Below are 12,971 nucleotides of genomic sequence, written 5' to 3'. Positions count from 1 at the left end.
TGGGAACTTTCAAAATAGTCTCTGAGATTCCAAATTTATGAAACTGTACTTGATGTCATTTTTAGAAATTGACATTTGTAGATTTATAGGAATGGAAAACAATAAGATATATTGATGTGAAAATTATATACTAAATACATGTGGATTTATCTATTCATTCTGAGTTAGTGAAATGGAAGGATGACTTCAAAAATAGTAAAAGAAATTTATCTGAAATATAGTTATTCTCTTCAATTTCCGTTATCCCTACTATTATTGTCCTTCTGATTTAAAATGATGGAGTTATCCATAAATCTGCCATTATCAATATTGGAGTTATTTTCAATTATTCCCCAAATTCTATCCATTTTAATCCCACCAATATCGTCTGCAACATAGTAATATTGCTTTATATTAGACTCAGGATCAGTATACTCCCATGAAACCCAACCACTTCTTGCATTTAAAATCTTCAAGTTTTCCAAGTGAACTAAATTGTTGAAAGTCTTTTTCCCACTCCAATTGATTTTTTCCAATACTAATTTTTCATCATTCACTAAATCTTCAAATTTTTGAACAGGGCCCTTTGATTTATCGTAAACTCTAAAGACTCTAGTAACATACGATGAAAAATAGTAGTTCAATATGGGTAAGGGCAAAATTGCGATTAATGAAGATATCACTGAAATATCCTTTGAGAAATATAGTGAAGAATCAATCAACCAAGATAAATATATTCCAAGAATCGAAAAAGTGATAGAAAATCTCTTTGAGGCTGCAATGTATTTAGAATCTGGACCAATGTATAATGGAGAATAACCAACTCTGTATTTGGGATCTAGCCTCTTTGGCATCCCAGAGATAACTGATCTCACTGTTATTGTTTCATCAGGTCTCTTATAAGCACTTGATTTAGGCAAGGGATCGAAGTCTTCTTCTAGTATATTTTGAGGATCATACTTCGACCTGAGATAGCTGGAATTGTGAAAATGTAGCTGATTTCTATAGTTGTTTAGTATGAGCTGGGGGATAAACGCTGGTTTGGAATGCACCAAGAATGATCTTTTAGACACAAACATAGCAGATATAGCAGATATGGATATTACAATTACACCTCTTCAAGATACTTTTGTTGCTTCAAACTCTCATCAATCACCCAATTGAAGAAGAAGTTATTCAAATCACCAGAAAAATCAAAGTTTACCCTACGATAGTGCTATGCAAATAATTACATATATTTAAACCTATCTAAACTTTTTAATTGAACCACGAAAAATTATTAAAAAGAAATCAATCAAACTGCTGTTACTAAATGCAAATTCTCTTCTAAAATACACCAAAAAATATATAAAAACAATAAAAACAGAAAAAACAGAAAAAATTTTGAATGAAATGGAAAATCAAAAAAATCAAAAAAATCAAAAAAAACACTAAACACAATTAAAATTGAACATAGAAAACAGGAAAATAAAAATCAAAAAAAAATAGACAAAATTAAAAAAAGATCAAAAGAAGATGAAAGAAGATATATAATAAAAAACAATATTAAAACTTTGAATGTTGAAGAAATAGAAATTAGAAATAAAAACAAAAGAAGGAAAACACTACTTGGAACACAAGTCCATTTCTTCTTTGGTTAATGACTTTATATAAACACATTTTGATATAATTTCAGGAATAGGTTCAAAGTCATATAATTTAGACCACTGAATGCATTGAATAAAATTACGAACAATTTTAGACGAAGAAGTAAACCTTTCCAAATTAACTAGAGTATCATCATCACTTATATCAAGAGGTTCCTCAATTTCAGTACTGGCAAATAAATCTTTGCCATCACGAATGTCTCTGCTTGAGATTAAAACAGGTTTACTGGCATTAAATGTTAAATCAGAAAGGTATAGCCCAAAAAAGGGAATACAACCTTTTGAAGGTATTATGCTTTCAATTTCCTTTCTTAGTTTGAGAAAATTCCCTTCGGAATGAGCAAATGTTTCCAAAGTTCTCAATGTAAAAATGTCCGAAGCGTCCATCTTGTTCCAAGTATAATAAAGCTCTTTAATTCTTGGTGTTGTAAGCGCAAGAACAATTTGCATTAAAGTAGAGTAATTTTGTAGTTTAAAACAGTTGTTAGCAATATGAATAAATCTCGAAATCGTGTCTCGCCTGTATTTTTCATCATTAGTCAAAAGGATTTCTGACACAATCCAGTTAACAGTTAAATTAAACCTAGAAATAACAAGATCAATTCCTCTAACGTTTTTCTTTAATAATAATTGTAACCAACTTGTGATTGGCTTTAGTTCTTGAGACCACTGTAAATCAATTAGTTCTCTCCAATCAACTTCGGATAATGCATCTTTTTCGATAAGTGTAAACTGTTTGGCTAATGTAATCGAATCATAGCTTAAAATAAAAGATAAATGTCTTTTTGTGGATAGAACTTCCTGAATAGACAAAATACCATCATTTAAACAGTGTTTTTCAAGCATACTTTCGATGACATTGTTTTCAGGATTATTAAAATCGATTTTCTCAGGATTCAATTCAGTTAAAGCGGCAAGATTATTTAGATCTTGAACAACCTGAGGAACATTGGTGAATATATTACCTTTGGATGAAGAGTCCTCAACTGGATCTGCAATACTGAGTTCTGCCACTTTTCTTGTTAAAATTTCAGTATCAGCTGCACTGTCAGTGGTAATATTGCTTTCATCAATTGTAGAATCAGTTTCGTCATTCTCCAAAAAAGGTTTTTCCTTAGGTTTTTGAGAATCCTTTCCTCTTAATTTAAGAAGAGCAGCAGTTACTGGGTCTCCACTGATAAGTTCATCTGGGATTTCTTTTAAATTTTGAACAATATCTTTTTGGTCACCAACAAAAGGAGGAAGAAATGCCTCGCTAAGAGAAGAAATTGGACGAGCCTCGCATCCTTCTGTTTCGTAAATACTAACAGATCCGGAGGATAGTGACTTTTTGTGAGAAAAGAAGTTGTGCTTTTTCTTCAAAACCAGATCATCTGATGCTTTTAACATCTCTTTTGATTGTTTCAAGTTAAGAATGTTTTCTTTCGACTTGTTCAATCTCAACTGAAATTCATTCCTTTCTTCCATTGTGGGCTTTGTTTTTAATGTGACAAGAACTGGTCTCAATTCAGAAGAAAAAATTGATGATGAATCTGATATTATACTTTTTGTTTGATCAAAAAAACTGGAAGAATTTATCAAGCTTCTGTTAACGTTGGTAGGAGGAGGAATCCCAGATAGTTCATTTACACTATCATTGTTATGATAACCCAAGCTTTCATGTTTAAGAGTGCCACTGTTAGTGGGAGTCTGGCTAATAGAGGTCTTGATGACATTTGAAGAATTAGAATTAAAATTAAGTTGCATTCGGTTTAATCCTTGAACATCAAACTTCAAATCAGAGAAAGCTGCACGTTTTTTGAGTAGATTTCTTTCTGGATTAGCAATATCATTTGAATTAGATTCAATTGAAAGAGCTGAACTGTATGATATATACGATTTCGAAGTAGCAGATGATAAACTTGCATTAAACCTAGAATCTTCAGAAAATTGAGAGTTTTGTTGAGTAGAAACTGAATTTTGATTAGGTGATTTCATTCTTTTCCCAAGTAAAACATTTTCGGTAGGGGAAGAGGATTTTGAAGAACAAGAAGACTTCAGAATCATTGATTTCTCTATTGTAATATTTCCAGTAGATTTATCAACTTGGTTATCTTTTTGATCACCTCTATCAGCCATGTTGATTGTTTTATTATCGATATTTTCCGACAACTTTGAATTAGATGAAGTTGGGATAGCGTAATTTTTCAATGAATAATTAAAGCTAGTAGGAAATGGTTGAGAGGAAGATTCCTGATCGGGACTCATTACTGTTCTTAAATCATTAATCCCTTGTTTTTTCTTCAATAAATCTGTGGCACGATTATTGTGAGATTGTATTCCACTTGTTTCACCATAGACGGATGAATCTGAATAACTAGAGTAAGATTTACTTGAAATATAACTTATTCTAGAGCAACGATTCAAACTATTTAAATTTCCAGTAAATCGATCTGACAATCTATTATCTTGAAACTTAGTGCTTGAAGCCAATACCTGATTTTCTCCATCCGAAAAACGTTTTTCTATGGTTTTGTTATCAATTTCATTTAATTGCAGATCAAGTTTATCCGGGTTTCTAAAATGTTCTTCTTTTGCTTCAGTGGAATCAACAGGCGAAAGTATTGAACTACCCAAAACCTCTTCAATTTTTTGATCTAGATCTAAAATGAATTCATTTTTATTACTATGAGGGGTCTCTAATTGATAACTTGCGTTCATAAACCTTGAATTATTATTATCTATTATTTTGCTTTTGTCAAGAGGATTTTCAGACTCTATTAAACTGTTATTGTATTCCTCAACTGTATCATTTTTATTTGTTGAAATAGGTGAGTTAAAAACAATATTCTGATGGATATTTTGATTGGCGAATTTATTGACAACAGAAATACTTGCATGATCTTTAGAAAAATCAAAAGAACTAATTTTCATGCCCTTTTTCTTAACTTCTTCTTGAAGTTGGAGAATAAAATCTAGCTCATCCACAACTCTTGCACTTAATATATCCATTTTAAAATCAGTGGTTCGTGAATTAGATGATCCTTTTTTCATGGATCGTTCAGGACTAGAATTACCATAATCTTGACCAAATTTCTGGCTTTCATCCAAACTTAAAACTGAGTCGATAATACTTACTGGCAATGTATGTCTATCTATTTCACTTGGTAAGCTATCTCTGTTGATTGATATTAAACTTTCCACTAAATTATTTAGGCTTTCATCACTACTTACACTTTTTTTGCTCTTGACGGAAAAAGTTTGCCTCCAACTATTGAACAAATTTTTAATATTTCTGGATTTTTCTGAAGAACTGCGAAAAGCTTTTGAAAAAGATGACGAAGGAGTTTTGGGTGTTTTAACTTGTGGTTTGTCTGTATCAATAACTACTGAATTGTTTTTAATTGCTTTTAAGAATAGATTGTTGATATTTTTTGATTTAAAAGATCTTTTTCTTCTAAGTTTTGAGGATAAGATGCTTTCAGTGTCATTCAATTCATTGCTTTTTCGTGGAGACGCTGGAGGTTTTCTTGGGCTCGATTTTGGTGATTTGTGTGATCTTTTAGGACTTGAAGGAGTTGATATTGATTTTTGATCACTGCTTGAATCATCATCCACAAGTGAGATTAAACTTAAATTTATTTTCTTATTGGGAGTGGGAGGAATAATATCGTCAAACTTGACTTCTTGTTCTAATTTTGTTGGTTTAATTTCACCTCGAAGAGAGATTGTATTGTTATTGAAATTCTCATATTGTGGTTGTGATAAATACTTGATTCCCTCCGTATCAGAAAGGGGGTCAAGTAATTCCATTGGAGTGGTTGGGTTGACTTGAATTTTAATAAGACGAGAAACAGGTGCTTGGGGATTTATTAATTTTGAAGCTGATAATAAATTTGGGAAGGAGCTTTGGGAAACATGAGCATTATTAAAATTGGAAAATAATGGTGATCTTTTGTCAAGGGAATTTTTTCTTTGGTCAGAAAATGAGCTATTTCTATTTTGACTAGATACGGGCGAATGAATAAAAGAAGGAGATTGTGGAATTGAAGGTCTTCTTGAATGAGAAAGTGAAGAGTTATCAGAAGTTCTCTTTTTTTGATAATTTAAAAACTTTTGTTTATTTTCTGAAATAATTTGTTCTAAGGTTAGCACTTTATCAGAATTATCATTTGTCATAGAAAATGAGGAGTTTTCTGATTCGGATAATAAATCCACTGATATCAAATCATCGGTATCTTTTTGATTATTTAAAAGATTTCTGGTTTTAATTTGTAAAGGATTTTCAAACTCTAAATTCGAATCAGAAGATATCCTGAGGGGAGAATTTTTAAAGGGAGGAGGCAATTTTTGGTCAATTTTGTTGAAAGAATCATAAGTCCAATAAATGGGAGCTTTTCCCTTTTGATTGCGATGATTTGAGTCAGAAAGAATTTCATGTGGAAAAATTTCAAAGTCATCACTTATTTTACTAGTGCCAATCAAGGATTTTGTATCTTTAATAGGTGAAAAGGGATCGGGATGATTGATATTTTGAGAGCTGGAGGAGTAGTTATTAAAGATGATATTGTTATTATTATTAATGTTGTTAAAGTTATCAAGATTATCATTGTTATCAATATGATCAAAAGAAATATTTGAGTCATAGTTTAGATTATAGCTTTCATCTAGTAAGTAATTTTCATCAAAATCTCTATCCATACTGCTTCTGAAACTACTTCCAAAATGATTACTTGGGGGATTATAGTCCGAATCAACGATTGAGGAAAAAGCTTGAGAAGAGTAGGTTGTATCGTTTGTAGAAGGTTTATTTGAATGATGGTGTATAGCATTTATTGAATTTTCAGGAAACATTACCATTGAATTTCCTCTTGCAATATTAGAGGAAAAAGAGTTGTTGTAGGCATGGTTATTATAGTGGATTGGAATATTATTATTTGAGTTAAAATTTGGATCGATTTTTTTCTCTAGATTATTCAAGTTATTTAAATTTAGATTTTTAATATTCAAGTGTGAGAAGGTGTGATTGGAGTTGAGATAGCTATTATTTGGAATGAAATTAGTTGAAGCCGATACTGAAGAGTTGTTTGTATAAAAGGAGAGGAATTTATTTTGGCGATAAGAGGGATCGATTGAAGATCTTAAACCATTGAGAGAGGAGTTTAAATTAGTTGGGGAGCCCCCAGGAGACAATTTAAGATGTAATAATTTTGTTATAGTGATTAGGTCGAGGTTTAAAACGGAGAATGAAGAAGTGAAAGAAGTTGAAGTTGAAGTGGTGGATGGAGTTGAATTGGAGTTTGAGTTTGAGTTTGTATTGGTTGAAGTTGAGATTGTTGGTGAAGAGGAAGAGAAATTGGGGTGGTTGAGGTTGTGAATTTGGGGTTGAGACATTGAAAATTGATTAATTGATTGATCATTCCAGTAGATTGATAAATTAGTGAACCAACATTTCTTCAACTCTATAAAGATTTTGTAGAGAAAGAGCAAGTTATTTTTATTGTTTTTGAGGTGGTTATAGTGGTGATTAATAAGGTCATCATTGAGAGTGTTATTGTTAGTATTAGTGTTTTGAATATTGCTGTGAATATTATTGAACTGATCTATATCAATATTTGAAATGAAAAATGTTTGAATCTGATTATTAAAGTAATTGGTGAAGGTTATTCTCAAGTTTAAATCATTCAAGAAATCATCAGCAAAAAAGTTTAGGAGCCAATGCCTTAGAACGACAAAAGTTCTTAATAGGATTGATTTATAGACACACAAATTTTCATCATTATTATTATTATTATTTGTCGTGTTTATTGATAGGGAGTGGGTGAAGGCCCATTTAAATCTTAGTAGTAGTATGTTTAATAGAGAAGTTTTGTTGAAATAGTTTCTGAAAGTTAAGAAAAAATCAGATACAAACTCATAATTTATAATGTTAGGAGAAGTCAAGTAGGATATTATTGATTTTAAATTAGCAAAAGCTATTTGATTTTCTTTATTAATATTATTTTTAAGATTTTTAAGATTTTTATTATTTATATTGTTGTTATTATAGGTTTTAGTAATGTTATTGGATACATTATCAAAAATAATGTAATTTGGGTTTGAAGGGATTGGGAAGTAAAAAGGATGCTCAAAAAAAGAGGAATCTAATTTATTTAGGGGAGTATTTAGTGGTTGTGTGTCTTGATTGTGACTAGATTGTTGAGAAGTATCTTGAGAAGAATCTTGGGAAGTGTCTAAATCACTGTAAATATCGATATTATCATTGATATTATCATTGATATTGCCACTACTGTTATTAATAAGATGATTAGTCATATTTTTACTAGTATTAATGTTTTCGAAAACCGACATTATTATGCAAAATTTCTTTTTTTTATGTATGATTTTTCAAGAAATAAAATAATGGGATATGATATAATAAGATAATATAATATAATATAGAATGTAGTGTAATATAATAAAATATAAAGTAATATACAGTGGGTAGTATACAGTATAATATATTATATTATATTATATTATATTATATTATATTATATTATATTATATTATATTTTATTAAATGGAATGGAGTATGGTGGATAGTGGATATGAGTTGTTGTAACCAGTAGTTATAATAGAGACAATGATTAAGGATAGTTAAAAACGACAAATATCTTACAAGACGTGAAAAACGATTGAGGATGGTGGAAGGGAATTGCAAATCAGAGAAACAAGAACAAAGTCTTAAACTAATAAGATTGTTGAGGGAAACGTTCAGTATTGAACTTGTGTGTTGAGTGTGTTGTTATTGTTATTGTTGATATTATGATTACTGTTAATGTGAATTATTTGAGTCGTTTGAAGAGGTTGGAAACAGTAAAAGTGCACTAGGACAATAAGTTTTTTAGCTTTTTAACTCTGGATTAGAGAACAGAAGAGAAAGAACGAAGGCGAGATAATGTACTTGGGAATGAGAAGGATGAAAAGAGCCAACAGAAGCAGCAGAAGAAGCGGAAGCAGAGGCAGCAGAGGCAGCAGAATGGTGGTGAAGAGCAGACGACGCTGGGGACAATTGTCGAGGAGCAGTTGATGGACGATGGAAAGATAAAAAGAGGTGAGATTGCAAATGGGTGATTTGAGCAGAAAGAGAATTTGAAATTGGGGGGAACCACAGCGGTGGATCCTGCGGCAGACACCACAGGCGTGGGTGGTGTGCACGTATGTGCGCACCGTGGTGATGGGTGCATGTGTGTCTGTGTGTTTGGCTGTGTGTGTGCGCGGAATCCATGGGCACGGAAGTCCAGGTCGGTATTTTACACGGTTTCGTCAGAGGCGTGTAACTTCCAGCACGGCTTGAGCCAACACACGCAAAACAAAAAGGAACACCTTCACAAGACTCTTCGATGAAACCCACAGCTGGTGTTCTGTGTTATTGTTCGTGTCTAACATGTCTACCCAGTCTGGTATTGTTGCCTCCCAGGAATTGATTTCCTCGTTTGCCAACTTCATCGCCTCGAAGAGCAGAGCCTTCACTATCAAGATTGCCAACGAGTCACTTGTTCCCTCAGACACCATTTCTGGCTCATCATCTCTTGAGCAGGACTTTAAAACCATCAACTCCAAATTGGCCCCTGATCCTAATTCCAAGACCAACTCCTGCTATCTCTTTGTCAGAATCAACCAGGACGCTTTGCTGTATATCTTTATAAGCTTTATCCCCGAAAATGAATCTGTTCGCTCAAGAATATTATATGCTTCTACCCAAAACACGCTTCTCAGAGAATTGGGTAATTCAAAACTAATCTCAAAGAAATATCATATCACTGATATCGACGAGATCTCATATGCCAACTATAAAGATCTCGTTCACCAAGAAAACTCTCAATTGCCATATACTGAAGATGAATTGATTGAAAAAGATTTACAAAAGCTATCCTTTTTAGGCAACTCCCCCAAACGTTTACCATCTTTTAATCCAAAATCTCCCAATTCTCATTCCAGCTCTCATTATCGTTCCAGTTCTTACTCATCTCCCAAATCGGTCTCAAATTTTAGTTTCCAGATTGATGACGAGTTAATCGATTTATTGTCTCAAACCATGGAAACTAATCTACTAATCAATTGTTATATCGATATTAAAAATGAAACTATCAACTTGCTAGACATCAAAAGAAACGTTTTGATCTCAAATTTAGTTTCAAACTTAAACAGCTCTTGCCTATCAAATACTCCTCATCCAAAATATTCCTTCTTTTATTACTCAATTAATAGGAAATTATCTTTCATCTACACCTGTCCCTCTGGTTCAAAAGTCAAAGAAAGAATGATTTATGCTACAAATAAACAGGGCTTCATCAACTCTTTATCCTCTCAATTGGGTTCTCTTCATTTCGATTTGTTGTTTGAGGTCGGGGATACTGATGAAATTGATTTATCAAAGTTTACTTCTTCTCCTAATTCTGCTACTTCAAGTACCTCAAGTTTTTCTAATAACTCTACCGATAATTTACCAAATTTGCCCTTAGTTGACAATGATATTTCTTCTTCAACAAGAACAATTAACAAGTTTTCCAGACCAAAAGGTCCTCGCCGTCGTTAAAAAAAAATTGAGATCGACTAAAAGTATTTTCTTATTTCAATTTTTTAATAAATTTAATCTTCATAGTTTTTATAAGTTTTATAAAAAGAGATTCAAAACAAAACAAAACAAAACAAAACAAAAAAGTGATAGATTATAACTTAATTTAAAATCTAAAATTTTATTTTAGAATATTAATTAATTAGAAATACTGACATTAATCATTTTTTCATCAAACTCGATTTCTTTATTGTTTTTTTCATTCTCATTCTCATTCTCATTCAGATTCACATTATCTAGTTTATCCAATCTCTCTTGTTTATGTTGTTCTTTACTCCCCGTAACTCCAACTTTTAAGAAAAATGACAATATAAATGCTAAAATACCACATCCCAACGCAAACCAGTATGCGTTTTTAAACCCATCAAATAATCGATCTGGATACATTGTCTGTAATTCAGTGCCATAATATTCATATCTTGCACTAACTAACGCAGTTGTTATAGCCAACCCAATAGTCGAACTTATTTGAATGATCGTATTAAACACTCCTGCTGCTGAACTTTGTAAATTCTCTGGCACTGATGTTAATGTAATAATATTAACCACATTATATGCAATATCAGCTCCAATAACACAAAATATATAACTCCAAAAGGGTCCTAACCAATAACTTCTATCAATATCCATGGTTAACCAAAAAATAGAACCGATTATGAAACCCAATGTTGCAATTAACATTAAAACTGTCCCAGTAATCTTATGCAATGTAAAAGCTGCAAAGACATTCACTAATATACCCGCAACACCAAGAGTTATTTGACAAGCAGTGGTTAATAAAGGTGAATAACCCAACACTTGTTCAAAAAATAAAATCGAATAAAAAACAATTGTTCCAACAAAATTCATCCAACTTAGACTGATAATACACATTGATAGAGAAAATTTTCTCGATTTCCAAATTTGCATTGGCATTAAAGGTAATTTTGGAATATAGGCTTCATAGAAACATAATGCAACGATTAATAAAAACCCAATTATAAATGTTGCAAGAATATAAGGAGTCTTCCATCCTCTTTCAGTGACATCGACTTGTGTTAAAGCAAAACAGAATAAAGTGAAACCTGACAAAGATAAAAATGCACCAACATAGTCTAATGAAGATAAAATATTCAAAGCCTTTTCGAAATTCAAAGGAGGATCATTTGGAATTACAAAAACAGCTAAAACTAATACAACCGAGAAAAAAATAGCTAGAAAGAAATGGCAAGCTCTCCAAGATAATATTTCAGTGCCAATACCACCAATCAAGACCCCAAAGATCAATCCAACTGGAGCACCAGCTGCAAAAGTAGCCAATGCTCTATTTTTTCTTCTTCCAGTCTCATAGATAGATCCAATCATCCCAGCAGCGGCTGGAGTAGCACCAGCTATAAAACCACCTAATAATGCTCTAGAAATACAGAGACCAATGAAGGATCTCATAAAACCGGAAATTATATTGAATATTATGAATAGGAAAAAAGAAATTAAAATTGTCATTTTTCTACCCAGGGCATCAGCTATTCCTCCAGATAACAATAAAAAGGAACCAGTACCCAAACTGATACTCCCTTGAGCCCATGTCAAAGAACCGCCCAATACATTACGCCCAATACATTAAAATCCTTTGAGATATTATTAATAGAAATAGCAGCTATGCCTGAAGCGATTGGGGAGGCTGCAATAGCTAGAGTGAAAATTAAAACACAGATTATTTCAACAAAAGTTGATTTAAACATTTCAGATCTTGTCAAATCATGATAATGAGGGAAATCGTTTAATTCGAGATCATCTGGATTTTTAAGATGATTGGGACTGTTATTGTTTAGATTTTGTTGAGTGGACGAGTTGTGAGTATTAATGGAAGACATTCTTTCCCCACAAGATTAATTTAATAATGAGCTTAAATGAAAGTAATAGTAAGTAAAAACAAAAAAAAAGACTGCCGACGGTAAAATGAAATAGTTTTATAGTGAGGAACAATATTAAAAAAACCCTGGGATATAAAAATTCATGACGAGTGATAAAAAAAATGTTTCATACTAGTGATTAATAATGTATAAGTAACCGAGAAATTTTGTGGATCATTGAATTGATCTGTGGTCCAAAAGATCGAGATCTCAAAAATAATTTCCAATTTCCTATTTGTGATGCGGAGATAAGATGACCAAAAGAGCAAGTAGCAACAAAGAACTTACTGATCTCAACGTCAAGATCAGATCAGGTTCTAATGATTGAAAATAAATACAAATAGCTTGATCATACTACTACGATAATGAGCTCCCAAAGCTTAACAACTCCAATTATAAAACTATCATTTGTTGATAACACTTTTCTTGAATCTTTTCTGTTGAAACAATTTCAATGTAAATTAGCTAAATAAAACTTGCTATCTCAGAACCCATTTTGGGGTCGATGATTGGCGGGTAAGTGTTCAAGCTTCGATCCTAGCTTATGTCAGCACCAAACATTTCAACCAAAGCATACAAAATGATTCTGAACCACTCCGAGACCCTTGAAGAAATCAGATCCATTTTCAGAGGGTTTATTTTTGCCAGCCAATGGGAAATACTCATTAGGTACACAAATAAGAAAACGGTGTTTGGGAGGTCTTAAATGTCGAGAAAACTTCCTAAATAGGCTTTTGAAAGCACCATTACTATCAACAAGCAGTATTTTCAATGTTGTTTTCTAAGAAATATGTTGCTATTGCAAAGTAAACTGAATAAAACAACTTCTTTTTAAAGATATTAAAGCATTTTGTT

General features: G+C 32.0%; 4 protein-coding genes across 4 annotated transcripts; 1 reads left to right on the top strand and 3 right to left on the bottom strand.

Annotated features, from left to right (window-relative positions):
- Window positions 1–22: 22 nt before the first annotated feature.
- On the bottom strand, window positions 23–1,141 carry ASCRUDRAFT_74078 (uncharacterized protein). The gene has a single exon (XM_020192545.1). The coding sequence runs from the start codon at window positions 1,056–1,058 to the stop codon at window positions 231–233; it is 828 nt and encodes a 275-aa protein (XP_020050765.1). The 5' UTR covers window positions 1,059–1,141; the 3' UTR covers window positions 23–230.
- A 460-nt stretch (window positions 1,142–1,601) lies between these two features.
- LTE1 (mitotic regulator LTE1) lies at window positions 1,602–2,402 on the bottom strand (the record flags this gene model as incomplete). The annotated part of the gene is made up of 2 exons (XM_020189905.1): window positions 1,602–1,781; window positions 1,845–2,402. Coding segments are annotated over 2 exons (738 nt in total), but the record flags the coding sequence as incomplete, so codon positions are not given.
- Window positions 2,403–9,033: 6,631 nt separating this feature from the next.
- On the top strand, window positions 9,034–10,185 carry TWF1 (twinfilin TWF1; the record flags this gene model as incomplete). The annotated part of the gene is made up of 1 exon (XM_020191530.1): window positions 9,034–10,185. The coding sequence occupies one exon, from the start codon at window positions 9,034–9,036 to the stop codon at window positions 10,183–10,185; it is 1,152 nt and encodes a 383-aa protein (XP_020050763.1).
- A 177-nt stretch (window positions 10,186–10,362) lies between these two features.
- On the bottom strand, window positions 10,363–11,945 carry ASCRUDRAFT_79287 (MFS general substrate transporter; the record flags this gene model as incomplete). The annotated part of the gene is made up of 3 exons (XM_020194361.1): window positions 10,363–10,478; window positions 10,500–11,773; window positions 11,809–11,945. 3 exons carry the CDS (start codon window positions 11,943–11,945, stop codon window positions 10,363–10,365), a joined length of 1,527 nt encoding a protein of 508 aa, XP_020050762.1.
- Between the last annotated feature and the right edge of the window lie 1,026 nt (window positions 11,946–12,971).

The sequence above is a fragment of the Ascoidea rubescens genome, assembly GCF_001661345.1.
Source record: "Ascoidea rubescens DSM 1968 unplaced genomic scaffold ASCRUscaffold_1, whole genome shotgun sequence".
NCBI lineage: Eukaryota > Fungi > Ascomycota > Saccharomycetes > Ascoideales > Ascoideaceae > Ascoidea > Ascoidea rubescens.
This window is presented reverse-complemented; position numbering and strand designations above follow the sequence as displayed.

What these genes read in the sequence shown, in the direction of transcription:
- ASCRUDRAFT_74078 (XM_020192545.1), bottom strand. Translation starts at nt 1,058, where the DNA reads ATGTTTGTGTCTAAAAGATCATTCTTGGTGCATTCCAAACCAGCGTTT.